Raw genomic sequence first — 25,975 nt, 5'->3', positions numbered from 1 at the left:
CAATTCAGACGAGCTCAACAACCAACAGGAAATAGCTCTTTCCAACCCAGACCTATACAACTGCCCAAGCCCATAGTTTCCCAAATTAGTACCACTCTCACAAACACCTCAAGCAGCCAGTCTTTGGGTCCTGTTCAAAATGAGAGTAATAGCAGAGCTAAGAAAAACTTTAACGGAAATGAAGTCTCTAGCCAGGAGTCCAAGAACTCCAAACCAGGAACCAGAGTTCATGCTGGAGGGAGACTCTTAACATGGTTCCCGTATGAAGAGAACCTCACACAGTCACCTTAAAGAAAAATCCACACACAAGGAACGAAACCACCACAGCTTCTGTAGGGAAAGAACCCCATGGAATTCTTCTGGAAGGAGCCAATATCGTTCCTCTGAGAGGAGCCACCACAGGGCCTCTGAGAAGGGCCACCGAAGTGCCTCTGAGAGGAGAGGACACAGCGCTTCTGAGAGAAGACGGTACAGGCCCTCTGAAAGGGGCAGACACAGTCATTCTGAAAGGAGTGGACACAGTCCGTCTGAGAGGAGCACAGACTCCCTCTGAGAGTCTCTCCTTGAAGGGATCAAGGAGAGACTCAAGCACTGCTCACCTAGGGAGAGGCGCAGATATAGTTTGGGTAAAGATTTCAGGAGCAACTCAAACATGTCTCCTAGAGACCACACCAAAAAACCCCAAAGGAGGGCAAGCTTGGAGGCCTGACGCTAGAAGATGGGAAGAGACCCGCCCCAGTTATTCATTGCCTCGCTCAAGTCTCCACGAAGCTGCCTTTTCCTGGCTTCTTTCCTGCTCAGCCACTGGCTTCCACTTTCTGCGCCCTCAGCAGTGACAGTTTCTACTTCTCTCTACCTGAGGGGAGGGAGGGAGGGAGGGAAGGCGGGAATGGCTCTGTCATTTCCCTAAGGTAAATAAACGGGTAATAATTGACCTTCCTGTGCACCTAAAAAGACCACTCGTCGTGCCCGGTGGAGCATGGGGGCGTGGAGGGGCAGGAGAGGTAGTGTAAACGGAGGGAACGAGACGGAGGGACCCCGAGGCCAAGCACAGGCTCCAACGCCCAACCGCCAGTTTCCCGGGTCCCAAAGCACACTCCAGGGGCGGGGTCTCAGAGGAAGTGGGGGGGGCGGGGGTGTCGGGGGTCTGGTCACGTGACTCGCCCTGCCGCAGCCCCCTCGGAAGCTGAGAGGCGGAAGTAGACGTTCGGCACGGGGCTCGCGGCGCCGACTCCACATCCGGGAGCGGAGAGGAGAGCGGAAGTGGCGTTGATCTGGCCGGAGCCCTTGGGTGAATTTGTTAGGCGTGGAGAGGGAGTGATGTCTTCCAGACTCGGTGCAGTGCCCGCCGTGAGTTTCTCGGTTTGACCGTTACGCTTTAGGGGTAGCGCTGTCGAGCCCGCCACACGCGGTCCCTCGCTTTTGTCCCCTGCTCAGAGTTGGTTTTATCAGAGCCCATCGCAGGCCCCACCCTTCTAGGTCAGATATACCAGCCCCCTCGTTTTTCCCCCCACTTCTGCTGCCCGATCCCCACCCCCTTGGACTCAGTTCCTCGTCAGATTGCCGTTAGTCTCTAGTCCTTTCACATCCCCAGTGCCTCCCATATCCGTTGTCCTCGCTTTCTGTCTCCCTTTTAGAGCCTCTTTCTAGGACAGGGCTTTGAGAATGGGGGAGATGAAGGCTCTAGTGTTGTCACCTGCCTTGACCCCGTAGGAAGATAGGGCGGCACATTTTTCGTAAAAAGTCTTGCCTTCTTCCGTTTGAGGGAGTAGCCCCGGGAGAGCTTCATTGCTTGGCACAGGGGGATTCGTCTTTTTGTGGTCAAGGTTCAGAGGCCCCTAGCATTTACTCATGTGCTTGCAATTTGCTAGACCCCGGGACCCACATCCTTTAAGCAGCAGAGGAGCACGAGGATCGTGGGAGCTAAGAAGTAAGTGAGGTTTTGTGCGATCCATTTATAATTGTGTCGCCAGCGCTGTCCAATAGAACTTCCCGTGATGATGAAAATGTTGTGTATCCGCACTGTCCAGTACTGTAGCCACTAGCCACGTATGACTGCTGAGCGCTTGAAATGTGGCTTACGTCAATGAGGAGCTGAATTTTAAATTGTATTTTAATTAACTTAAATAGCCACCTGTGACTAGTGGCCACCTGATTAGACAGTGCAGGTCTAATCCTAGTGTGGAGGAGGAAAAGTTCGCTTGCAAAAAAAAAAGTACGAATTATAATAAAAATGGACTGTGTGACTCAGTATAGCCCTGCATTTCTTTAGACATCAAATATGTACTCATGAATACATTGATGAACTTGGGAAGGACTGATAAAAGTGACTGTAAGAAATGCTTATATTTCAAACTACTTGGCTTCAAGACTGGTTTATTATATTGTTTACTGAATGTGCTAAGCTTTTCCATATCTGTTAATACAAAAAGGTTCTGGTTAATGAGATACTCATTGGAAGGGATTAAGTCACGTATACAGTATTTACTAAATATCTGCTTTGTGCCAGCTCTGTGGTAGGTTAGATACACAGACATGAAAAACACACAACTAACAGCCTAACCTATGTAGGCAAGGAGATTCGCACAATACAGTGTAATGAAATGTTTTTAAACAGGAATTTAGTATAGCTTTTGGGGAAGGGGAGTGATATTTGGAAGGGAAGGGTTGCCAGAGCCAATCACTCCTAAACAGACTTGAAAGTCAAGGAATAATACAGTTAGCCAGAAGGAAAAGGGTTTTGTTTTTTTGTTTTGTTTTGTTTTTTGTTTTTGTTTTTCAGAAGAAGGAACAGAATGTGAATGGGTAAAAGGATTTAATGGAATAGCAAGTGGGTAATTGTTCAGAAATGTAAAGATTAATGGGCCCTGACCTATTAATCAGAATCAGAATCATTGGGGTTAGGGCATCAGAATCCTTATTTTATTTTATTTTTTTGCGGCACGCGGGCCTCTCACTGTTGTGGCCTCTCCCGTTGCGGAGCACAGGCTCAGGACACGCAGGCTCAGCGGCCATGGCTCACGGGCCCAGCCGCTCCGCGGCATGTGGGATCTTCCCGGACCGGGGCACGAACCCGTGTTCCCTGCATCGGCAGGCGGACTCTCAGCGCCACCAGGGAAGCCCCAGAATCCTTATTTTTAACTGGACTCCTAGGGACATTGTGAAGTTTGAGAATCCTCCATGAGAAATGAGACTAGAAGAGAGTAGAGGATGAAGCCGTGGAAAACATCAGTATTTAAGGGTTGGGTGGAATAAAAAAAGGCTGCAAAGGGTCCTGAGGTGAACGTCAAATACTTTCCTAATGAAATCTAAATATGTGCACCTAGGGAGTGAACTAGGGGCTCTTAAGAATTCTTGGTAGATCAGAAAGGAGTTGAAAATAGGTTCAACTTCTCATGTTTGTAATCAGAAGCCGAGACTGAAAGACAGTACCACACACACACCAGGTTATTTTAAAGTCACTACAATTATGATAGTTATTGTATGAGCCAAAAGCTTTTTCTTGTCATATTTCTGGAAAGAGAAGTTTGAGATTCATCTGTTTTTTTGTTTTGTTATGTTTTGTTTTTTGCGGTACGCGGGCCTCTCACTGCTGTGGCTTCTCCCGTTGCGGAGCACACTCCGGACGCGCAGGCTCAGCGGCCATGGCTCACGGGCCCAGCCGCTCCGCGGCATGTGGGATCTTCCCGGAGCGGGGCACGAACCTGTGTCCCCTGCACCGGCAGGCGGACTCTCAACCACTGCGCCACCAGGGAAGCCCAATGTGGTTTTTACCAAATAATCAAATACCCTGAGTTGATAGGTAGTGTAAAATACTTGAGAATTGTTTTTGTTGAGTCCTTTAAAAATAAAAGAGAGCTGGAGGGAGGGATTCCCTATCCAAGTTGACTTAATCCCCAAGATGTTAAAACTGTTGATTTTTTTTCACTATACTCGTGCTTATTCATGAGCAGGGAGGTCAGTATATCCGAGTCCTACATTGACAGCAAAGAAATTTCTTTGAGGACAGTTTCCTAAGAGGAGTCAGATGGGACTTGACTCTTAATGGCCTGTGGGTACTATCAAGTCTTTCTAGTAGAGATTGTTCCCATTGTTTAGGATGGTGGGTTTTGGCCCTAGAGGACTGCCAGTTCCCACTAAAATTTTTTTTAGACCTTCATTGAGGTATAATTGAAGTACAATAGACTGCATATATTTATACAATAAGTATATCGTATAAACATATAGCCATATGTATACAGTATCTTCATCTTTGACATATGTAAGTACCCATGAAACTGTCACCACGATCAAGATAACATATTCATCTGTCCCAGAAGTTTTTTCACGTCCCTTTGCAATTCATTCCTCCCTCCACTCCTGTCCCCAGACACCCCCTGACCTGTTTTCTGTCACTGTACAGTGGTTTGCATGTTCTAGGATTTTCTATAAATGAAATCAGACATTGTGTCCTCTTTTTGCATGATTTCTTTCACTCAGAATAATGATTTTGAATGAAGAACGTTGCTAAACAGAATTCCATTATGGATATAACATAGTTTGTTTAGCCATCTATCTTGAGGGACATTTGGGTTATTCTCAGTGTGGAGGTATTACAGTAAAACTGCTGTGAACATTCATGGGCAAGTCTCTGTGTGGAAAAATATTTTTGTTTCTTTTGATAAATACTTAACACAGTATTTATTTATTAAGATGGAATTTACCATCTAAGGTTGATTGGGTCCTATGTCAGGAGTATGTTTAACTTTTTAAGAAATTGTCAGTCTTCCAAATTGGCGGTATTACTTTACATTCCTACCAGCAGTGTAGGAGAGTAAGTCTCTTAATTTTAGCTAATTTAATGGGTGTATAATTGTGTTTCATTGTGGTTTTAGTGAGCAGTTTCCTGATGAATAATGCTGTAAAACATCTGTTCGTGTGCTTCTTGGCCATTCCTGTATCTTTTTTTGTCAAGTGTGTTGATGTCTTTTGCCACCCAAAAAAAACACAAATTGTGTTTTGTCTCACCATTAAATTGTATAATTTAATTAAAAAAAAATTTTCTGAACACAGTTCTTTTGTTATATGTGTCTTGAATATTTCCTCTTCAGTGGTTTGCATTTCATTTTCTTAATGGTGTCTTTTGAAGAGCCAAAGTTTTAAATTTATCATTAAAAATAATAAAAATCTTATCATTTTTTCCTTTTATGTTTCATGCTATTTGTATTCTATTTAAGAAAACTTTGCCATCCCTAATTGCAAAGATTTTTTCCTTTGCTTTCTTCCAGAAGTTTTATAGGTTTTACATTCAGGTCTATGGCTCATTTAGAGTTAATTTTTGTGTATGGTGTGTTATAAAGGTCAATATTAATGTCTTTCCATGTGTATATCCAGTTGTTGAAAAGACTCTCCTTTCCCTGTTCAGTTGCCTTGGCATCTTGGTTAAAAATCAGTTGAACATGTATAGGTGTGGGTCTGTTTCTGGACTTTCATTATTCTCTTCCATCAATGTGTATGTCTGTCTTTTTGCCAGTACTAAACTGTTTTGATACTGTAGCATTAGAGTAAGTCCTGAAATCAGGTAAGGTAAGTCATCTAACTTTGTTGTTTTTTTCAAGATTGTTTCAGCTATTTTATTTTCTTGGCCTCTTTTTTTTTTCCTTGGCCTTTTTATATAAATTCTACAATCAGTTTGTTATTTCTATAAAAAGAAGCATGCTGGAGTATTGATTGGTGTATGTATTGAATCTATAGGTGGATTTAGGGAGAATTGCCATTTTAACAATATTGAATTTTCTGATTTATGAGCATGTTATGTTTTTCCATTTATTTAGGTCTTCTTCAATTTCTCTCACCAGTGTGTTGTAGTTTTCATTGTAAAATTCTTGAATGGCTTTTGTTAGATTTGTTTCTAGGTTCCTAGATTTGTTCCTAGGTTCCTGTGTTTTTTGTTACTGTAAATGCTATTATTTTTATAAGTTCATCTTCTAGTTGCTTGTTGCTAGTAGCTAAGAATACACTTTTAAAAAAATATTTCATTTATTTATTTGGTTGTGCTGGGTCTTAGTTGCTGCAGGCGAGCTCCTTTGTTGCGGTTCACAGGCTCCTTAGTTGCAGCACATGGGCTCCTTAGTTGCAGCCGGTGGGCTCCTTAGTTGTGTCATGTGAACTCTTAGTTGCAGCATGCATGTGGGATCTAGTTCCCTGACCAGGGGTCAAACCCGGGCCCCCTGCATTGGGAGCGCGGAGTCTTGACCGCTGCGCCACCAGGGAAGTCCCACAATTGATTTTTGTATTTTAGCCTTGTATCCTGTCACGTGCTAAATTCGTTTTTAAAAAATCAATAAATTAATTAATTTATTTTTGGGCTGTGTTGGGTCCTCGTTGCTACGCTCGGGCTTTCTCTGGTTGCGGCGAGCGGGGGCTACTCTTCATTGTGGTGTGTGGGCTTCTCATTGTGGTGGCTTCTCTTGTTGCGGAGCGCCGGCTCTAGGGCACGCAGGCTTCAGTAGTTGTGGCACGTGAGCTCAGTAGTTGTGGCTTGTGGGCTCTAGAGCACAGGCTCGGTAGTTGTAGCGCACGGGCTTAGTTGCTCCGTGGCATGTGGGATCTTCCTGCACCAGGGATTGAACCTGTGTCCCCTGCACTGGCACGCAGACTCTTAACCACTGCACCACCAGGGAAGTCCCTCAGTTCATTTTTAATTCTAGTAATTATTTCATATATTTTCTGAGATGATCTTTGTAAACAAACTGAATAAAATCTGTTAAAAAAATCTGCAAGTAGGGGCAGTTTTACTTTTTTCCTTCTGATCTTTATGCCTCCAGTTTCTTCTTATGTCAGTTTGGTAAGTTGTATTTTTTAAGAAATGTGTTCATCTTAATTTGTCATTTTTTTTGGCATAAAGTTTTTTGAAGTATTCTCATTATTTTAATGTCTGTATGATGTATAATAATAACCCCTCTTTCATTTCTGACATTGGTTATTTGTGGTATCTTTGGTATCTTTTTTTCTTGATCAGTCTAGCCACAGTGTTGTCAATTTTGTGATCTTTTCAAAGAACCAGATTTTCTGTAAAGTCTGTTTCCTAATTTGTGAATTTCTCCTTTTTATTATGTTGTTCCTTCTGTTTCTTTGGGCTTGCTTTGCTCTTCTTTTTAAGGTACCTTAAGATGAAATCTTAACTCATTGATTTTAGATCTTCTTTTCTAACATAAGCATTTACAGCTTTAAGTTTCCTTCTAAGTACTGCTTTAGTTGCATCCCACCAATTTTGATATGTATATTTTTGTTGTTATTCACTTAAAATATTTTTGAATTTCCTTTGTGATTTCATTTTTGACCCATGAATTATTTAGAATTGGATTCTTTAATTGCCAGATTTATTTTTTTTTATTTTAGATACCTTGCTATTCTTGATTTCTAATTTAATTCTGATGTGGTCAGAGAACACATGTATGATTTTCATCTTTTTAAGTTTAAAGTTTATAGCCCAGTATACGATCTATCTTGTGAATGCACAGTGTGCTCTTGAAAAGAAAGTATATCCCGTAGTGTTGGATGTAGTGTTCTATAAATGTCAACTACAGCAAGGTGGCTAATAGTGTAGTTCAGATCTTCTGTGTGTTTACTCAATTTTTGTCTAGTCTGTCAGTTCCTAAGAGGAGGAGGACTTAAAATTTCTGGTAAGATTGTGGAATTGTCTACTTTTCTTTTTCTATCAGTTCTGCTTTGTGTGCTTTGAGCCTCTATTGTTAGACACATGCAATGAGTAATTATGTCTTCCTGATGATTTGTCATTTTAATTATTATGAAGTGTCCCTTTTGATCTCTGGTAATACTCTGTCTTGAAGTCTATTTTATCTGATATTGAAGTGGCCACTCCAGGCTTCTTGTGTTTGCTGATGGCATGGTATAATTTTTTCATCTTTTTACTTCCAATCTACATATGTCTTTATATTTAAAGTGTGCCTCTGTAGGCAGCATACACTAGGATATTGCTTTTTTATTTACTCTCTCAGTCTCTGACTTGTAACTGGAGTATGTAGACCATAAACATTTACATTACTTTTTGCATGATTGGATTGAGGTCTACCATGTAATTATTTGTTCTCTCTACTCTGTTTTTCCTCTGTACGTTCTTTTGGATTATTGAAATGTTTAGTGTGCCATTTTAATTTATCTGTTTGATTTTGGCTCGCTCTCCTGCTCCCCCCCCACCCTTTTTTTTTCCTTTGAGGGGGAGGTTTGGTAGTGGTTGCTCTAGGAATTACAATATATACCTTCCCTTTCATCATCTACTTAGAGTTAAAATACTACCACGTTGCTCACATATAGAAGCCTTAGACCATATAGATTCCTTTAACCCCCTACCTGCTGACCATTAACTTATAGCTGTCATACATATTACATCTACATTTATTGAAAACCTTACCAGAGCATGCTAAGATTTTGCTTTAAAGAGTTTTTAATATTTACCTGGCTGTTTGCCATTTCTCGTGCTCTTTCTTCATTCTTAAAAATCCACATTTCTCTCTGGTGTCATTTTCCCTTCAGCTGGAATTATTTCCCTTAGCATTTTTCATAGAGCAGTCTGCTGACAACACATTTTCTTAGTTTTTCTTCATCTGAAGAAATATTCCTAGAGGCTATTTTCACTGAATATGGAATTTTGGATTGATAAATCTTTTCTCTCAGGATTTTAAAGATGTTGTGCTGTCTTGGTTTCTGTTGAGAAATTCCCAATCATTTGAATCACTGTTCTCTGTATGTAATATGTGATTTTTTCCTAGCTGCTTTCTGGATTTTTAAAAACTCTTCATTTTTAAACAGTTTCATTAAGATATATCTAGGTGTGTTTTTCTATTGAGTGTTCGTTGAGCTCCTTAAATCTGTAAATTTATGTTTTTCATTAAATATGGGGGATTTTTCCACCATTATTTTTTTCAAAAACTTTTCCTCAATCTCTCTTTCCTCTTCTTCTTGGATTACAACTATGCTTAAGTTAGATCTTTTGATATTGACACCACAGGTTGTTGGGGCTCTGTTGACTGTTTTTCAGTCTTTTGTCCTCATTGTTCTTCAGATTGGATAATTTCTATTGATCTGTCTTCAAGTTCATAGATTCTTTCCTCTGCCGTCTCCATTCTATTACTAGCCCATCAGTGAGTTTTTATTTTATTTGTTACTTTTCAGTTTTAAAATTAATTTGTTCTTTTTTATGATTTCTATTTTTCTGCTGATAATCCCTACATTTTCCTTCATTTCCAGTGTTTTCCTTTCTAGCGTGGAGCATAGTTATAATAGCTGCTTTAAAGGCTTTGATAGTTCCAATATCTGCATCATCTTCCAACATCTGTTTATCATCTGTCCTTTGAGAATTGCTCACATTTTCCTGGTTCTTTGTGAATTGCGTAATTTTGGAATTTATTCTCAAGATTGTGAATGTTATTTGTGTAGACCGTGGGTCTTTTTAGGATCTTCTGGGGATTGTTGCTGTATTTATTTTAGCAGGTAACCTGTTTAGGTTCAGATCATAAATTCTGTCGTACTTTCTGAAGGCATTGGTTCAGTGGAACTGAAGTTCCATGCTTTTGAGTCTTTTCTATGATGGTTTAGAGCTCAGGGGTTAGTTTTTCGAAGCTTGTTTCAGTTCTCCAAGCTTTTGAGACATTGGTTTGGATCTGTCTCACAGTAGTAGCTCAGGGGTTAGGCTGAGACTTGTGTAGTTTGTTTAAATCTTATTTCACTTTCAAAGTCTTTGCTAAGCTGGTTTGGGTATGCTCCACACATACATAGCTCAGGCTAAGCTGTGATTTGTGTGGATTTGTACACAGAAATATGAGGTCACCTTCTTTGCCTGTCTCTTCTCCATGATTCCCCCACATTCTCTAATCTATAGAGACCCCTTTTCCTGGTTTATAAGGCCAGAAAGATGGAGTTTCTATGAGAATTTAGGCTGCCCATGCTGTTCTGTGAGTGGGGGCCACCCGTGTTGCAAAGCTGCGTGTGAGAGAAAAAAAAAACTGGGAAACATACCCCATGTGGCTCACTTCTCCCAGTTTTAACTCTTCTCCACAATCCACCTGCTTTTGTTTACTTTTTGAGGTCCAGAGTTTTTAGTTGTAATCAGCAAGAGGAACGGGCCGTAGTGGGTGTACGCCACTGTGCCGGAACCAGGACATCTCTGTATTAAACTTGTAATATTGGACCTCATGTACAGAGCTGAGAATCACTTTTCCCTTTTTGTAGCATACTGACTTTGTAAGTCCCTGTTATGTTTTGTTTTCCCTATCCCCACATCCATCCCCTTCCTCCCAGAGACAACCATACTAACAAGTTTGATATTTGTCCTTAAATATTTATGAGTCCTTATAAAATAGCTAGTGCTGTTTACTTGTGTAATTGTGTTTAATTTACTGAATTGACATTGTACTGTACATCTTGTTCTGTTTTTTTTTTATTGAACAGTATGGTTTTTAGTTACGTTCATATCTCTAGATGTGTAGAAATGGTTTATTGCTTCTAACAGCTACATAATATTCCTTAGCAGGCATCTATCACATTTTACTTTTATTTATTCCTAAGAATGGTCACCTTTGTTACTTCCAACTACCTGCTACCACAAGCCTCTGTGTAATGTTACCAACTGTACCTCTAAAGTGTTGTCTTGAATATGTCAGTTTATCATCTCTACTACGAAACCTTAGTTCAAGTTCAAGCTTTCATCATCTCTTATCCATACTATTGCAATAAGCTGCTAACTCTTCTCCTTTCTTTCACTCATCCTCCATGGGTCATCTTTCATACAGCCTCCAGAGTGACATTTCTAAACCATAAATCTAAGGCAGGCCTCACACAGTTAAGTTAGCTGGAAGAGGAATGTCTCAGAGATCCTTGGACTACACTTTGAGAACTGCTGCTCTACCACACTTTGAGCCATCTAGAAGACACTTTGTCACTACTCAGTGATGTTTGTTGACTACATACTGACTGGTCTTAGATTTAGAAATTTGGATCCAGCCATATACCAGACTTGTGGCCCGCTTAACTCAGACAAGATAGCACCCTTCCTTTAGCTATGTATCAAGCCTAAGCAAGAGAGGGTGCCCTGACATCAAGGTGTAGTGGTTACTGTCCCTCTGCCAGAGAAATAGGGAGGCCTGGACATACCTGCTTACAGATCCAGGGGATCTTCTGAAGGGTCATGGAACACCCTATTTCACTACTTTCTTTTCATTGATGGATTTAGGAAGGAATGCCTACTTGGGCTATCGAATGATCATTTATGTGGACTGCTTATGCTTTCTGATTATAGTGAAGTATAATAATCATTATATGTATTGTACTAGGTCAACTATTTTAATTGTTAGAAAATTATAATCTAAATTGTTTTTATTATCAGGCTTCTTCGTTTTTGCACAGGTAACCAACTTGGTTATCTTCTTATGATGTAATATAAGTAATAGAAACTTTACTCCAGACCCTCCTTTGTGGTATTTATCTTTGTGTCATGTTAGTAGCAGGACCCAGTGCTCCATAAAGGATAATAGTTTCCAGTACACTATCCCTCATGATGACTCCTTAAGCGGCTCGTCATCTGCTTCTTCGTGTGAACCGGTGAGTGATTTTCCAGCCTCCTTCCGAAAGTCTACCTACTGGATGAAGGTGAGAAGGATCAAGCCAGCTGCTACTTCCCGTGTTGAAGGTATCAGTATCAGTATCTTATTCCAAAGACAGGGAACTCTCTCAAGTTATATTTGAGGTAGCTGTTGTAAATGGCTCTTAAAATATTAAGTACCACATATGTGTTCCTTATTAGTGGTTGAATTTTTATGTTTATTGTTTTTGGCCATGCCACTCGGCTTGTGGGATCTTAGTTCCCCAATGAACCTGGGCCATGGCAGTGAAAGCGCCAAGTCCTAACCAGTGGACTGCCAGGGAAGTTAGGCTGTCATATACTCTTAGCTTCATGAAGTGTCCCTCTGTTTCACTGAGTGAAATTCTGCTGATCTTACTCCTCTAGGTGATACGGTATAGCCTTTGCTCTTCATACGAATTGAACTTTCTTTCCTGTTGTTCTAGTTTGATCCTCTGTTGAGGGTTTAGGGGCTAGTGTAAGGATTATTCTAAGTGGAATTTATTAGTGGTTATAGTCTGAAGGGTTCTTAGTAGCCCTTTACCTTGAACAGTTAGCCTCAAGTCAGGATCAAACAAATCACACTGCCTGAAGGATCTTATTTTTCATAGGGAACAGTTGATCACTTGGGATGGAGACCAGCACAAAAGGAAAAGGGGAGGTTGAGTCAGTTAATGAAAAGTTATACCAACTTCCCTAAAAATGTTCCAAACACTTCTGTAAGACCCGTGCTTGCTGATAATCTTTCTCTTTGGTGGTATTGTGATCGATGATTTGAAGGGGGGCGTAGATGTTCTCATATAAACCATACTGAGATTTTGTTTTGTTTTCCTATGTTATTTCAGGGTCAGGTGGAGTATCAGCCAAAGGAAAAAGGAAACCCAGACAGGAAGAAGATGAAGACTATCGAGAATTTCCTCAGAAGAAGCATAAGCTTTATGGTAAGGGAGTAACTTTGCTAATTCTTTTTCACTGCGTGCCTGGGCTTTATTCTCTGAAGGTGAAAGGGAGAGGGACCTTAGATTTTGGCCCTTAAGCACTTTTGAGCCCTTTGAATTTTTTGGCAAGGAATGGCCTCCATCCTGCCTTTTTTTTTTTTTTTTTTAAATTTTGGCTGCGCTGGATCTTCGTTGCGGCGCACGGGCTTCTCTAGTTGTGGCGTGTGGGCTCTCTAGTTGTGGCGCACGGGCTTCTCTGGTTGAGGCTCGCGGGCTCTAGAGCTCGCGGGCTCAGTAGTTGTAGTGCGCGGGCTCTCTAGTTGCAGCGTGTAGGCTCAGTTGCGGTATGTGGGATCTTAGTTCCCTGACCAGCGATTGAACCCGGGCCCCTTGCATTGGGAACACGGAGTCTTCACCACTGGACCACCAGGGAAGTCCCCCCATCCTGCCTTATTTTACCATTTTCTTCTGTCATGACTTAAGGGAGTCATTTGGTTGAGGGAGTGGGGCCTAGGGTGTTGAGAAGAGGAGGAAAGAGATTTTGGTGCTAGAGAGGGGTCAGCAAAGGTGATGTGTTGGGCTTCAAGTTTCTGTCTTGCGTCAGGGAGGAAGCAACGGCCTAAAACTCAGCCTAATCCCAAAGCCCAGGCTCGTCGTATTCGGAAGGAACCACCAGCTTATGCAGCAGGTATGCTTTCTGTCGGAAGCTTTGTGAGATCTAGTTCTCTCATTCTGTCTTTTTTGTTGTTGTTGGTAAAGGAATGATGCACCAAAGCATTTTTTTAGGGAGGCACTTATTAAGCGCATGGCTTTGGAGGTCAGTCATGTTTGTTCAAGTTTTGGCTCTTCATTAATTTTTTGACCTGCCTCTTAATTTCTGCAAACTTCAGTTTCCTTGTCTCTAAATAGGAATAATAAAGGCAGTCCGAATTGTTATGAAAAATTAAATGGGATAAAAACATTTAACAAAGTCTCAGGCACATAGGAAACACTTAGCAAACTGATGGTTATATATCTCAGTATCCCATTCTTATATGCTACTATGAAAAATATTACCCATTGACAGTTATACGTCAGTAAAACTGGGAAAAAAATTATTGCTCATTTCTTTAAGCCACTGGGCTTTGGAGTGGTTGTTGGATGGTTTTGATCATGGGGAATTGAGTAGGAGTTTCAGAAACTCTTCACTGTCTGAAAAAAATTATTTCTAGAAGTTATATATAGCAAGAGTCTTTCCCCCAGGAAGAGGAAAAGCCACTTTATGATACTTTTCCTAAAATCTGGGATTGTGCTTTTTGTTTCTGGAGCATACTGCAAATTGTAAGTGTTCCTTTCTCTCCTTTGTAGGCAGTTTAGAGGAGCAGTGGTACTTAGAAATTGTGGATAAAGGCAGTGTCTCCTGTCCTACCTGCCAGGCAGTGGGGAGAAAGACCATAGAGGGCTTAAAGAAACACATGGAAAACTGCAAACAGGTTAGATATTTTGTGGCATTTCATAACTGTTATGACTTTTGACCCAAACTTTAAACCTCTGGCACTGTGTTGGATATGCTGATTATTGTGGAGAAGAGGCAGCATTGTGTCATAGAGAAAACATAGACTCTGGAGTCTGACAGACTTGGGTTTGAATCTTCATTCAGGTACTTACTAGTTGTGTCATTTAGCTTTTTATGTGTGGACCTCAGTTTTCTCATTTATAAAGTAGAGATAGTTCCTACCTTGTGTCGTCCATGAGAGGATAAAAAAGAAATATTACATGCTAAGTGCCTACCCCATTACTTGGCAAATACTGGCACTCAGTAAACGGTAGTTCTTATTATTTTGAAAATGAATAGCCTTTACCTCTTTGCCCTTGAGGACATGACAATGAGCTTTTGGGATTTTGAGAGTCATTGACTATTATAGAATTTGGGAAATAAAGGAGATACAGACCAGAGCAGTTGAATAGGACTTTGTGACATTCTCTTTCTCTGTTGAACAGCCTGGCCCTGAGCAGTGTTTTTTCCTTGTAGGAAATGTTCACTTGTCATCATTGTGGGAAACAACTTCGTTCACTGGCAGGGATGAAGTATCATGTCATGGCAAATCATAATAGCTTGGTAAGAGTGTGTTCTGTGCCGTGTGAGCCTATGTGGTATTTGGATGCCTTTACTTGGACGAGTGTAGATAAATCAGTGGAGATGGCCAAGGCTCTGGGACTTCATGGGGTGTTAAGTAAGAAGGCCCTTTAGATAGAAGAGTTACACACAATGAAATGTGGATAATACATAGGTATTTGTGTTTAGGTTAGCCCAAAGTTCATATCCTGGGAGGTAGAGGCTTTGAACTCTTAGTTCCTTTACATTCACTTCACTGTTGAGGAGAAGATGGAGAAAGCCAGGAGTCAGATAACTTAGACTTCATGGGCATCAGCTGAGGTACTAGTCCAGTCCTTGATTCTCCTATGTTAGAATTTTTTTTCTGTATCTGTCTTGTCCATGAGTCATTTGCCTGTTTGCTTCTGTTGCTTTCTAGCCCATCTTGAAGGCTGGAGATGAAATAGATGAGCCAAGTGAAAGGGAACGCCTCCGAACAGTTCTCAAGAGACTGGGAAAGCTGAGGTGCATGCGTGAGGTAAGAGCCCAAAGACAGCAACTCCTTCTGCCTGGAGTCTCAGGTCAATGTCTTTCTGTTACTCACTTCCACGTCTCCTACTTCTCCCTTGCAGACCTGGTTTTGTGTCATCTTCCAGCATAAGAGTGACTTCTGTTTTTCAGGGTCTCTTGAACTCATTAACAGTTCTTTATTTTCTTTCTCATCTCCAGAGATTTGTTCTCCCTTTTCCCTTGGTTTGAAGGAGTTTCTTTGTCATCCTTTCTTTAGTGTGATAAAGAGGATGGTAGGAGCCTCATGTGAGGAACTTTGATGTTGCTGGCTGTTTGATATTGGGGTGGAGCTGGATCATCGACCAAGGAGGAAGCTGTGATACAGACGAGATATACAGTCCTAGTTTACTGATTGCCAAGTTGATTGAATATCATACTTGGTGGTAGAGAGGACAGCAGTTGGGCCAGGGACAAGGAAGGGTTGTGCGAACGGGAAATGCTGGAGAGGGTCTAGTGACATCAGAGCGTCTGTTTGTATGATGTGGCTGCTTAGAAGTTTAGAAATCATAGAAAAATAGGTAAGATCATAATATAGGCCTCTCTCCTTTGTTCAGAGTTGCTCTAGTAGCTTCACCAGCATCATGGGATATCTGTATCATGTCAGAAAATGTGGCAAAGGGGCTGCAGAGCTGGAGAAGATGACCCTGAAATGTCACCACTGTGGAAAGCCATATAGATCGAAGGCTGGACTTGCGTATCACCTGAGGTCAGAGCACGGGCCTGTGAGTACTGATTGCTTTCCAGACCCTGTCTGGGGATCTGTTCTGCGGTGACTGCTTGCCCCTGCATCTTTCCTGCATCCTTGGTTCCTCATTTGTAGTCCCTTTTAATATGAATGTTTTTGTTCTCTCTCTTTCTTGTTCTTTTGTGCTCTCCTGTCTGCTGTTTGATCATTATTAGAAATCAAAGTTCATTGTATAGTCAGGGCAGAAGTAAACTCATTACTATATTTTTAAAGCTTAAGGCATTCTCCCTAAGTGAGAAATTTTGCAGGATTCTATCCAGCCGATCCCTCTATTCCAATTTGTTTGTCTTGACTTTTTTTTTTCCTGATTACATTTCGAGGCTCCCCCACCTCGTTGTTTTTTTTTTTTTTTTAGCGTTAAGTTTCAAGATATAACTTACATATGGTAATTAATATTCACTCTATTTAGTATACAGTTATAAGAGTTTCGACAAAAACATACAGTCATGTAATTACCACCATGATCAAGATATAGAACAGTTTGATCATGCCCCCCAGATTCTTTTGTGTCCCTTTGTAGTCGGTTGTTCTTCCCACCCCCAGCCCCTGGCAACCACTGATCTATTTCCTGTCCCTATAGTTTTGCCTTTTCTGGAATGTCATATAAATGGAATCATACAGTATATACCCTCTTGACTCTGGCTTCTTTCTCTTAGCATAACACATTTGTGATTCATCCATGTGTTGCATGGATCGTTAGTTTATTCCTTTTTGTTTCTGTCTAAGATTCCACTCTATGGATATTTCACAATTTATCCATTCACCAGTTGAAGAGCATTTGAGTCATTTCTAGTTTGGGGCAGTTTTGAATAAGCTGCTATAAACATTTACATATAAAGGTTTTTGTGTGAAAATAAGTTTTAATTTCTCTTGGGTAAATACTTAGGAATAGGATTGTTAGGTCATATGATAAGTGTATGTTTAACTTGGTAAGAAACTGCCAAACTGTTTTCCTAAGTGGCTGTGCCATTTTTCATTCTCACCAGCAAAGTATGAGAATTCCAGGAGCTTTGCGTCTTTATCAGCTTGCCCTTGTCATGTTCATTTTTTAAATCCATTCTAATAGGTATGTAGCAGTATTTTACTGCAGTTTAAATTTGCATTTCCCTAATGACTAATGATATTGACCATCTTTTCATCTGCTTATTGGCAATGTCAGTCTTTAATGAAGTTTCTTCTTTAGTGAAGTGTCTGTTGAAATCCTGTGTTCATTTTATTGTTGCAGTTTTTGTTGTCTTGCTATTAACGTTTTAAATATATTTTGGGTTTTTTATATATTCTGGACACAAGTCTTTTTTTTTTTACATCTTTATTGGAGTATAATTGCTTTACAGTGGTGTGTTAGTTTCTGCTTTATAACAAAGTTAATCAGTTATACATATACATATGTTCCCATATCTTTTATTTATTTATTTATTTAATTTTTTTCTGCGCCGTGAGGAATGCAGCATCTGATTTCCCCGACTGGGGAATCAAACCCGTGCCCCTTGCATTGGGAGCGCAGAGTCTTAACCACTGGACCAACAGGGAAGTCCCTGGACACGAGTGTCTTAGCAGATACATGTTTTGCAGATATTTTCTCCCAGTCTGTAGCTTGTCTTTGCATTTTTTATAGTGTTTGTCAAAGGGCAGAATTCTTAATTTTCATAAAGTTCAGTTTATCTTTTTTTTTCCTTTTATGGATAATGCTTTTGTTGTTGTATCTAAGATATCTTTGCCCAATCCAGTGTATAATTTCCTTTTGCTGCATTATAACAATCACCATAAAATTAACGGCTTAAACAACACAACTGTATTATCTCACAGTTTATTAGGCCAGAAGTCCAGGTTACAGTATGGCTCAGCTGGTTCCCCTGTGTAGAGCCTCACAAGACTGGAATCAAAGTGTCGGTAGGGCTATTCCTTTGTGGAGGCTCGAGGAGAGGATCTGTTTCCGGGCTCTTTAAGATGGTTCAAGAATTCAGTTCCATTCAGGCATAGGACCTCACTTCCGTGTTTGCTGGGAGATGTGCTCAACTTCTAAAGGCTACCTGCAGTCCCTGGCTCACAGTCCATTTATCTTCGAGTCAGCAACAGTATTGAGTCTCTCTCATGCTTGAAATGTCTCCTGCCTCTTTTTTCTGTCACACCTCTCCTACTTAAAGTCAACTGATTATGGACATATATTAGATTTATAAGAATACCTTCACATCAGCATCTAGATTAATGTTTGGTTGATTAACTGATGACGGTAGCCCCGCCAAGTTGACACATCAAAAAACCATCATGCCCAGGATCACAAAACGTTCTCCCTAGGTTTCTTCTAGAATTTTTATACTTTTATGGTTTACATTTATGGCTATGATCCATTTTGAATTAATTTTTGTATATGGGTTGATGTTTATTTCTTTGTATATGGGTATATCTTGACTTTTAACCACTTTCACTTATTCCAACACAACAGATTTTATCCTGCTAAGAAGCTTTTTACCAGTAAAATATGCATTAAGATGGTAGAACTTTATACTAGTGGTTAGCAAGCTAGTAAGTAGCTTTCTTTTCTTCCTTTTTTTTTTTTTTAAATAGCTCTTTCAATATTGAGAGCAGGAAGGACAGCCTTTAATCACTGGATCTGATGGAAGCCATTTCTCAGGCCTGTGTTTTACTGTGTCTTATTCTTGCAGATATCCTTCTTTCCAGAGTCAGGACAGCCAGAGTGCTTGAAGGACATGAACTTGGAGCCAAAGAGTGGGGGCCGAGTTCAGAGGCGTTCTGCCAAGATAGCTGTATACCACCTGCAGGAGCTGGCCTCTGCTGAACTGGCCAAGGAGTGGCCTAAGAGAAAGGTGCTTCAGGATCTGGTACCTGATGATCGGAAGGTGAGGCAGAAAGGAGTATTAATTTTGAACCATTATGTCTGATACTGGGCTTACTACATACAGAGAAGTAAACACACTTGAGTGAGTACATGATAGACAATATTTTGCTCCTTTATCCTTGGAGATGGAGTATATCTGATCCAGCTTCAGTGTTTGGATTCATGTAGGTCCTAGAGTGACAGTCTTTTTCAGAAGTTCTTTAAGGAGCCCTCTTAATTTTAGGCTACTTCCAGGGTGAACCTGAATTCCCAGGTCACTTTTTTGTTTGGTCTTTGCCCAGTATATTTCCACTTTGTTAGTTCATATGTAGTAGTTTATTTTTTTATTTTATTTTATTTTATTTTTATATGTAGTAGTTTAATATTTAGTTTAGGTAGGTGTTTTCAGTTTGTTTTTATAGCAGTAGAACCCCTTTCCCCACCTACTTTTTTTCCCAAATAATAAAAGCTTATGCAAAACACCAGTATATAAAATAATTAAAAATGGAGTTGCTCTGAGTAACTAGGGGTAGTGAGCCCAAAGGCTTGTCTACTTAGCCTTCTCCTTGATACTTTTATCATTCCCCTCCATGGCCCCAGATGTACTTCTGAGGGGTGCAGGACCCAGCTTGGAAGCCTTTGGTTTAGAATAAACAGATCATAGAGGGAAGGAGCCCTATTTGGCCAAGAGGAGACAAGGAGTATATGACAGTGGAGTAGTCATGGGAAGGGGTTGGAGGGCTATACAGTAAGGACTAAGATCAGAGTTAAGGGTCTGTTACTCTCCAGGGTGTCAAGAAGAATAGTTTAGATTTGGCCTAGTGCTTTGACCCATGTGAGAGGAATGTTACGTATTATAAGAAAATAGGTCAAATCTAGAAGTTAACACTTTTTCTTATTTGGTCTAAAAATCAGTCCTACTGGTGTCCAAGAAGTTGGATCCTGTTTTTGAATATCAGAACATCCTTTCTTGTTTCAGATTTATTGCCACTTTTTTCATGCCACAGGCTAAAGTACATGGTTATCTAAATTCAGTTTAGATGTGAATTTTGCACAGATACATATATTTTGTGATATTGCAGTCCAGTTGCTTTCATTTTGCATGGTATGCATTAGAGAATTTGTTAGCTCACTGATAAGTTTTGGTATTGTTACCTAGCAGATACTTTCTCAAAATCATCAAACAGTTTTATATTTTGACCGTGTATGGGTTTTAAGGCATAATTATTTTTTTTAAACATAAAAACTTAATTTTTTGGATTGTGGTTCAAAAGTCAAAACGATGACAAACATTGAGATATCTCACTCTCATTTGTCTTTTTCCTCTCCTGTATCTATGATTAACCATTCTTATTAGTTTCTTGTGTGTCCTTCTGGTGTTTCTTGATGCAAACACAAGCAATTTGTTTAGGAAAACCTCCTGTGTTTTCCTTTACTCTCACACTACTACACACTCACAACACTTCTGATACCAGATGTGTGGGATTTTCCCACACTGGCCGATTCTCCAACGCCAGCTGGGTATCCTACAATTTAATATAGTTCTGACACTCTCTACTTAGAGTTAATATCAGATCATATAAATTAAGGGCTCAATCCCACAAGACTGCTTCAACTTCAGGTTCCAGTCTTAAGTCCCAGGTTGTCAACTTGTACTCTGATGGATTGGCTATAAATTGGGGTTCCCATGACCCCCTCCTTGGGTTTGATAATTTGCTCAAATGATTCACAGAACTCAGGGAAACACGTTTACTGGTTTATTATAAAGGATGTAATAATGAAGGGTACAGATGAACAACCAGATGAAGAGATACATAAGGTGAGGTCTGGAAGAGTCCTGAGCATCAGACCTCTTGTCCTGTGGAGTTGGGGGTGTGTCACTCTCCTGGCACATAGATACATTCACCAACCCAGAAGTTCTCTGAACCCTGTTATTTGGGGATTTTTATGGAGCGTTCATCGCATAGGCATAATTGATTATTAACTCCATTTTTGTACCCTCTCTGCTTGCCAGAGAGTGGGAGGTGGGCCTGAAAGTTCCAAACTTCTCATCATTGCTTTGTCTTTCTGGTGACCAGCCCCCTTCTAGGAGTCCACCAAGAGTCAACTCATTAGAACAAAAGATGCTTCTGTCACCCAGGAAATTCCAAGAGATTTAGGAGCTCTGTGTCAGATATTCCTATAACTGAGGGAATTACAAATTTTAGGAGCTCTGTGTCAAGTACCAGGGTCAAAGACTAAGTATTAGCAGGATCTAGGGTGCAGAGACCAATATATATTTCTTACTCTTTTACAAATACATATTCCTTTTTTAAAAAACCTTTGTATTTTGAAATAATTTTAGACTTACAAAATCATTGCAAAATTAGTACAGAGTTTCCATGTGCTCTTTACCCAGCTTCCTCTAATGCCAGCATCTTACATGTAAGTATGACAGGATCCCATCAGCATCCCATCAGGATTCCACATTTAATTTTGTTTACTGTGTCTCCTTAGTCTCCTCCAATCTGTTACAGTTCTTTGGGCATTCCTTGTCTTTTGTGTCCTTGACACTTTTGAAGAGACTATCTGTATTTTGTAGAATATCCCTAATGTGGGTGTGTCTGGTATTTTCTCAAGATTAGATTGAAGGTTTTATGTTTTTGGCAAAAATGCCTTCAAAACAATGTTGGCCCTTCACAATGTACCATATTAGGAGGTATATGTATCTTTTTACTGATGATAATAACCTTGGTCACTTGATTAGGTGTCCAGTTTTCTCCATGGCAGAATTACAATTTTCCCCTTTGTAATTAATAAATACTTTGTGGGGAGATTGAGACATTCAACTAATCTGTCTTATTATACTTCTGCCCACTTACTTTATCATCCATCAGTGATTCTTGCCTGCAACAATTATTTCTATTGTGTTTTAGTCTAATGATGATTTTCTGTTTCCACCATTTCTTATTCAATTGTTAATTGGAATTCTACTGTGAGAAAGATCTTTTTCTTCTATTAATTTATTTATGTAAGTATGGAGTCATGGATACTTATTTTATTCTAGGGTTATAATCCAATGCTATTATTATTTTGCTGGCCTAATTGTCCCAGATTTGGCCATCAAGGGCTCTTTCAAGTGGGCTTCTGTGTCTTAAAGGGAGACCCAGGCCTGGGCAGAGGGCTGCTTTCCCCTGGAGAACAGTGATTGGCTCAGGGATGGGCATGTGACCCAAGGCAAACCAATGAGTACCCTCCCCCAGGTATTTGCAGGAATCACAGGGACAGATAAACTCTCCTTCCGCCAGAGTTGCGACATTGGTAGGATGTTAGGCTGGCACTGCTAGTGGCCAATTTGCCACCTAGTGGAGAAAACCTGCCTGAGAATGAGAGCAACATAGAGGAAAGCAGAGCTAAGGGCTGAAAGTTCTGGAGCATGTCATTTTGCGTTTCTGGATCTAGCTACCCTGGGACTGTTCAGTTACATGAACCAATCATTTGCCTTGCTTAGTTAAACCAGTACAAATTGGATTTCTGTCACACGTACGTGTAACTGAAAGAATCTTACCTAATAGTTATAATTGCACAAACACGCACCCATGTGTGCACATATACTTCTTAGAGGAGAGCCTGGGCCTGATAGAAGGAGGAAGAGAGGCACAAGAGAAAAGTCAACCCTTACCCCTACACATCTACATACCTCTGAAATACACCCTCCTATGGCAGCCTAGGCATTGAAGCCAGGCCCCACCCTGTCCCATCCCATCACGTCCTAGCTGCAGCATGGCCAGAGCCCGCCAGAAGAGCTTGGAGTTGGCAAATGTGGAGGTCCAACATGTGGTTTTGGAGGATCTTCCCAAGAAGCACATGGGCCCCTGTACTCACCGTATTCAGCACCCACTTGGTGCTTAGCTCATGCTGGAACTTCTAAATAGGGCAGACACATGGGGATATTGAAAATTAGGGGACATTAGAGCAGCAGGGTGAACAGGGCCTTATTATCTGACAGGAATCCAGGGATCAAAAATGCAGACATAGGGACTTCCCCAGCAGTCTAGTGGTTAAGGGGCCATGCTTCCAATGGAGGGGGCATGGGTCTGAGCCCACAGGCTGCTCAGCTGGCACCCCCCCAAAAAACAGTAGACATAATTTGCTCCATCAGCCAGGACCATTCCAGGCAAACCTGGCAGCTTCACATATTTGTGGGGTTTTCTTTCTTTCTTCCTTTTTTTTTCAGTCATTCTGCACAGCTTGCAGGATCTTAGTTCCCCAACCAAGGATTGAACCTGGGCCCATGGCAGTGAAAGTGCTGAGTCCTAACCACTGGACCACCAGGGAATTCCCCACATATTTGTGCTTTTGGCCCTTGGTAGTAGACAGATATCTTCCCTGAGTCCTTCCACAGTAGGATTTTGCTCTTACCAGCACCTTCCTCTTGTTACTCAGGTACCAGACAGGGGAGAAGTGAAAATCCTGGGATTCATTCCACTAAACTAAAGGCTGCTTGAGAGCAGAGATGGTGTCTTATTTTGCTCAAGAGCCCCAGTCTTTTTGATAATGGCTGACACATGATTACTGATCTATACATGTTTGTGAAAAATTAATTCAATTTAATCCTTAGAACAACCCTATGGAATAGGTTTCTTCTATCCCTGTTTCTACATATGTGGAAACTAGAGGTCAGAAGTAAACTTGATAGTGAGACGTAGACTCAGGACCTAAATCCAGGTCTCCTGATTTAGTGATGAAGGCATTTCCTACTTTGCCACGATCATTTCCTGGATGAATGAGATAATGGATGTGAAAGCACAATGAAAACTGAAATGTTATACAAACACGTGGTACTGTGGGAATAACTATCACCTGTTCTTGGCCCTCATATCTTGCACTTATAATATCTATTACCAAACTTTGAGGGCAACAGGAGTCCAGTAAAGGAATTGAGGGGGTTAAGTATTTGGTCCTAGCCAGGCTGAGGAAACAGGCTACTACTTCTACATCCTTATTCTGCAACTCTATAAATAGCTGGTCACACAAACCCCTAGCAGGGGGTATACTGAAAATACTTAACAAGTGATCAACAAAGACACTGAGGATGAGAATAGAAATCTGACCAATCAGAATGAAGCTGGCCAGTATGCAGTAATGATGCTATAGGCTGCATGTCAGACTGCCCTGTGGGGGAGTGATCAATCAAATCTGGGTTACATCATTAACCATTTATATCACCAACCATTTATACCATTAACTACCATTAACAAAAAAATACTTTAAATTTTATATAATTTGAAGCTAGGCACGTTCATTTTAAAGTTCATGTGGAAAAAGGGCAGCAATTCTATAGAAGAGTATTGAAGGGAGGACTAACTCTATCGGACATTAAATTTACCATAAAGCAACTATAATTAAACAGTATGGTACCAGCACATCAGTAGACAGAAAGAAAGTCCAGAAATAAACCAGTGCACATGGGAACTGAGTATCTGATACAGGTAGCATCTCAAATCACTCAGGAAAAGATTAACTTTAAATATATATATTGGGACAATTGGATAGTCATTTAGAAAAATATAAAATTGGGTCCATACCTCACCCTATACACAAGAATAAACTCTTAATGATAGTTTGGAATTAACATTTACACATTACTATATATAAAATAAACAACAGGGACCTACTGTATAGCACAGGGAACTATATTCAATATCTTATAATAACCTATAATGGAAAAGAATCTGAAAAGAAACATATATATATATAAAACTTAATCACTTTGCTGTACACCTGAAATGAACGGAACACTGTAAATTAACTATTTCAGTTTAAAAAATTGTTTAAAAAAAAGAGAGCAAGAGAAAGACCACTTTCACTAGAAGAAAACATGTACTAAAAGAAAACACAGATGGAGTTCCTTTGCAATCTGGGGGTGGGTGTGGCGTGAGGGGAGTTTTCTGTTCATCAAGATCCAAATTCAATAAAAGATTGTAAGTTCTACCCCAGAAAAGTTAAAGCAAAGACTTTTGCGTGGTTAAAACCCAAAGAAAATGTAATATATAGTTGACCCTTGAACAGCACTGGTTTGAACTGCAAGGGTCCAGTTATACGCAGATTTTTTTCAATAGTAACTAGTACAGTACTACAATGATCCTATCCCAAGAATGTGGATAGGGAGGAACCATGGATCCAGAGGGTCAACCATAAGTTACACCATTTTCTACTGTGCAGAGGATCAGTGCCCCAACCCCCTGCCTTGTTCAGTTGTCAACTGTATAGCAGAAATAAAGGACTAATATCTCTAATTTATAAAGAACTTAAAATCAAGGGATCATTAAGACCACAATACCATTAGAAAATGAGTATATTTCATGTATTTACATGAACACACAGTTCAACTGCCCTACTTAAGAGACTGCCCGAATAACCCTCGCAAATGTGTGAGCACACCCAAATGTGAAAAATAATGAGGAAGAGTTCCATAGCCGCAACTACTGAAGCCCGCATGCCTAGAGCCTGTGCTCCGCAACAAGAGAAGCCACTGCAATGAGAAGCCTGTGCACCACAACGGAGAGTAGCCCCCGCTCTCCGCAACTAGAGAAAGCCTGCGCACAGCAATGAAGACCCAACGCAGCGAAAAATTAATTAATTAATTAATTTTTTAAAAAAGAAAGAAATGCAAAGCATACACGCACATGCACACTTTTTTTTGTAAAAAGAAACAGGAGATAGTAATGAAGTTGGTTTCTTTCAGGGATGAGTGGGAATGGGATGGAAGGAATAGAGAAGGAAATGGGACATCTTTTTATACAGTTCTGACTTTTAAATCATGTTATGTTTTACATATTCAAAAGATAAAATTAGACCAAAGGGCCTCCCTGGTGGCGCAGTGGTTGAGGGTCCGCCTGCCGATGCAGGGGATACGGGTTCGTGCCCCGGTCTGGGAGGATCCCATATGCCGCGGAGCGGCTGGGCCCGTGAGCCATGGCCGCTGGGCCTGCGCATCCGGAGCCTGTGCTCTGCAACGGGAGAGGCCACAACAGTGAGAGGCCCGCATACCGCAAAAAGAAAAAAAAAAAAAAAAAAAAAAAAATTAGACCAAAAACTGAAAAAACTCTAAAATTTAAAACAAATAAAAATAAATGAACCTAACTATATATCACATTAATAACATAACCACAGAAAAAATTTAATGAAAGTGACTTTTGAACACTTTATCTAG

General features: G+C 40.5%; 2 protein-coding genes across 6 annotated transcripts in view; one reads left to right on the top strand and one right to left on the bottom strand.

The window, feature by feature from the left end:
• GCKR (glucokinase regulator) overlaps positions 1-25,975 on the bottom strand; it is a 98,023-nt gene that overhangs the window by 50,809 nt on the left and 21,239 nt on the right. The window contains 2 exon segments of the mRNA XM_060116930.1: positions 22,537-22,577; positions 22,579-22,686. Coding sequence (XP_059972913.1) covers positions 22,537-22,577; positions 22,579-22,686 — 149 coding nt within the window.
• On the top strand, positions 1,247-21,714 carry LOC132501671 (zinc finger protein 512-like). 5 transcript variants are annotated; one of them, XM_060117339.1, is made up of 11 exons: positions 1,247-1,350; positions 1,872-1,930; positions 11,502-11,686; positions 12,463-12,558; positions 13,160-13,243; positions 13,903-14,027; positions 14,567-14,653; positions 15,069-15,167; positions 15,754-15,921; positions 18,608-18,802; positions 20,859-21,714. In XM_060117339.1, the coding sequence occupies exons 1-11, from the start codon at positions 1,321-1,323 to the stop codon at positions 20,937-20,939; spliced, it is 1,209 nt and encodes a 402-aa protein (XP_059973322.1). In that variant the 5' UTR covers positions 1,247-1,320; the 3' UTR covers positions 20,940-21,714. The 5 variants fall into 5 exon arrangements, with proteins under 5 accessions (XP_059973322.1, XP_059973321.1, XP_059973324.1 ...); XM_060117338.1 differs by having other exon boundaries at positions 11,499-11,686; XM_060117341.1 differs by lacking the exon at positions 13,160-13,243.

This window comes from Mesoplodon densirostris, chromosome 14 (assembly GCF_025265405.1).
Source record: "Mesoplodon densirostris isolate mMesDen1 chromosome 14, mMesDen1 primary haplotype, whole genome shotgun sequence".
In the NCBI taxonomy this organism is placed as follows: Eukaryota; Metazoa; Chordata; class Mammalia; order Artiodactyla; family Ziphiidae; genus Mesoplodon; species Mesoplodon densirostris.
Note: the sequence above shows the minus strand (reverse complement) of the source record. Positions and strands in the feature narration are given on the sequence as shown.

Bases quoted from the DNA above. Each gene is read 5' to 3' on its own strand.
- LOC132501671 (XM_060117338.1), top strand. From the start codon at position 1,321: ATGTCTTCCAGACTCGGTGCAGTGCCCGCC. The intron at 1,351-1,871 runs GTGAGTTTCTCG...GCAATTTGCTAG, and splicing joins GACTCGGTGCAGTGCCCGCC to ACCCCGGGACCCACATCCTT. The intron at 18,803-20,858 runs GTGAGGCAGAAA...TCTGGTGACCAG, and splicing joins TGGTACCTGATGATCGGAAG to CCCCCTTCTAGGAGTCCACC.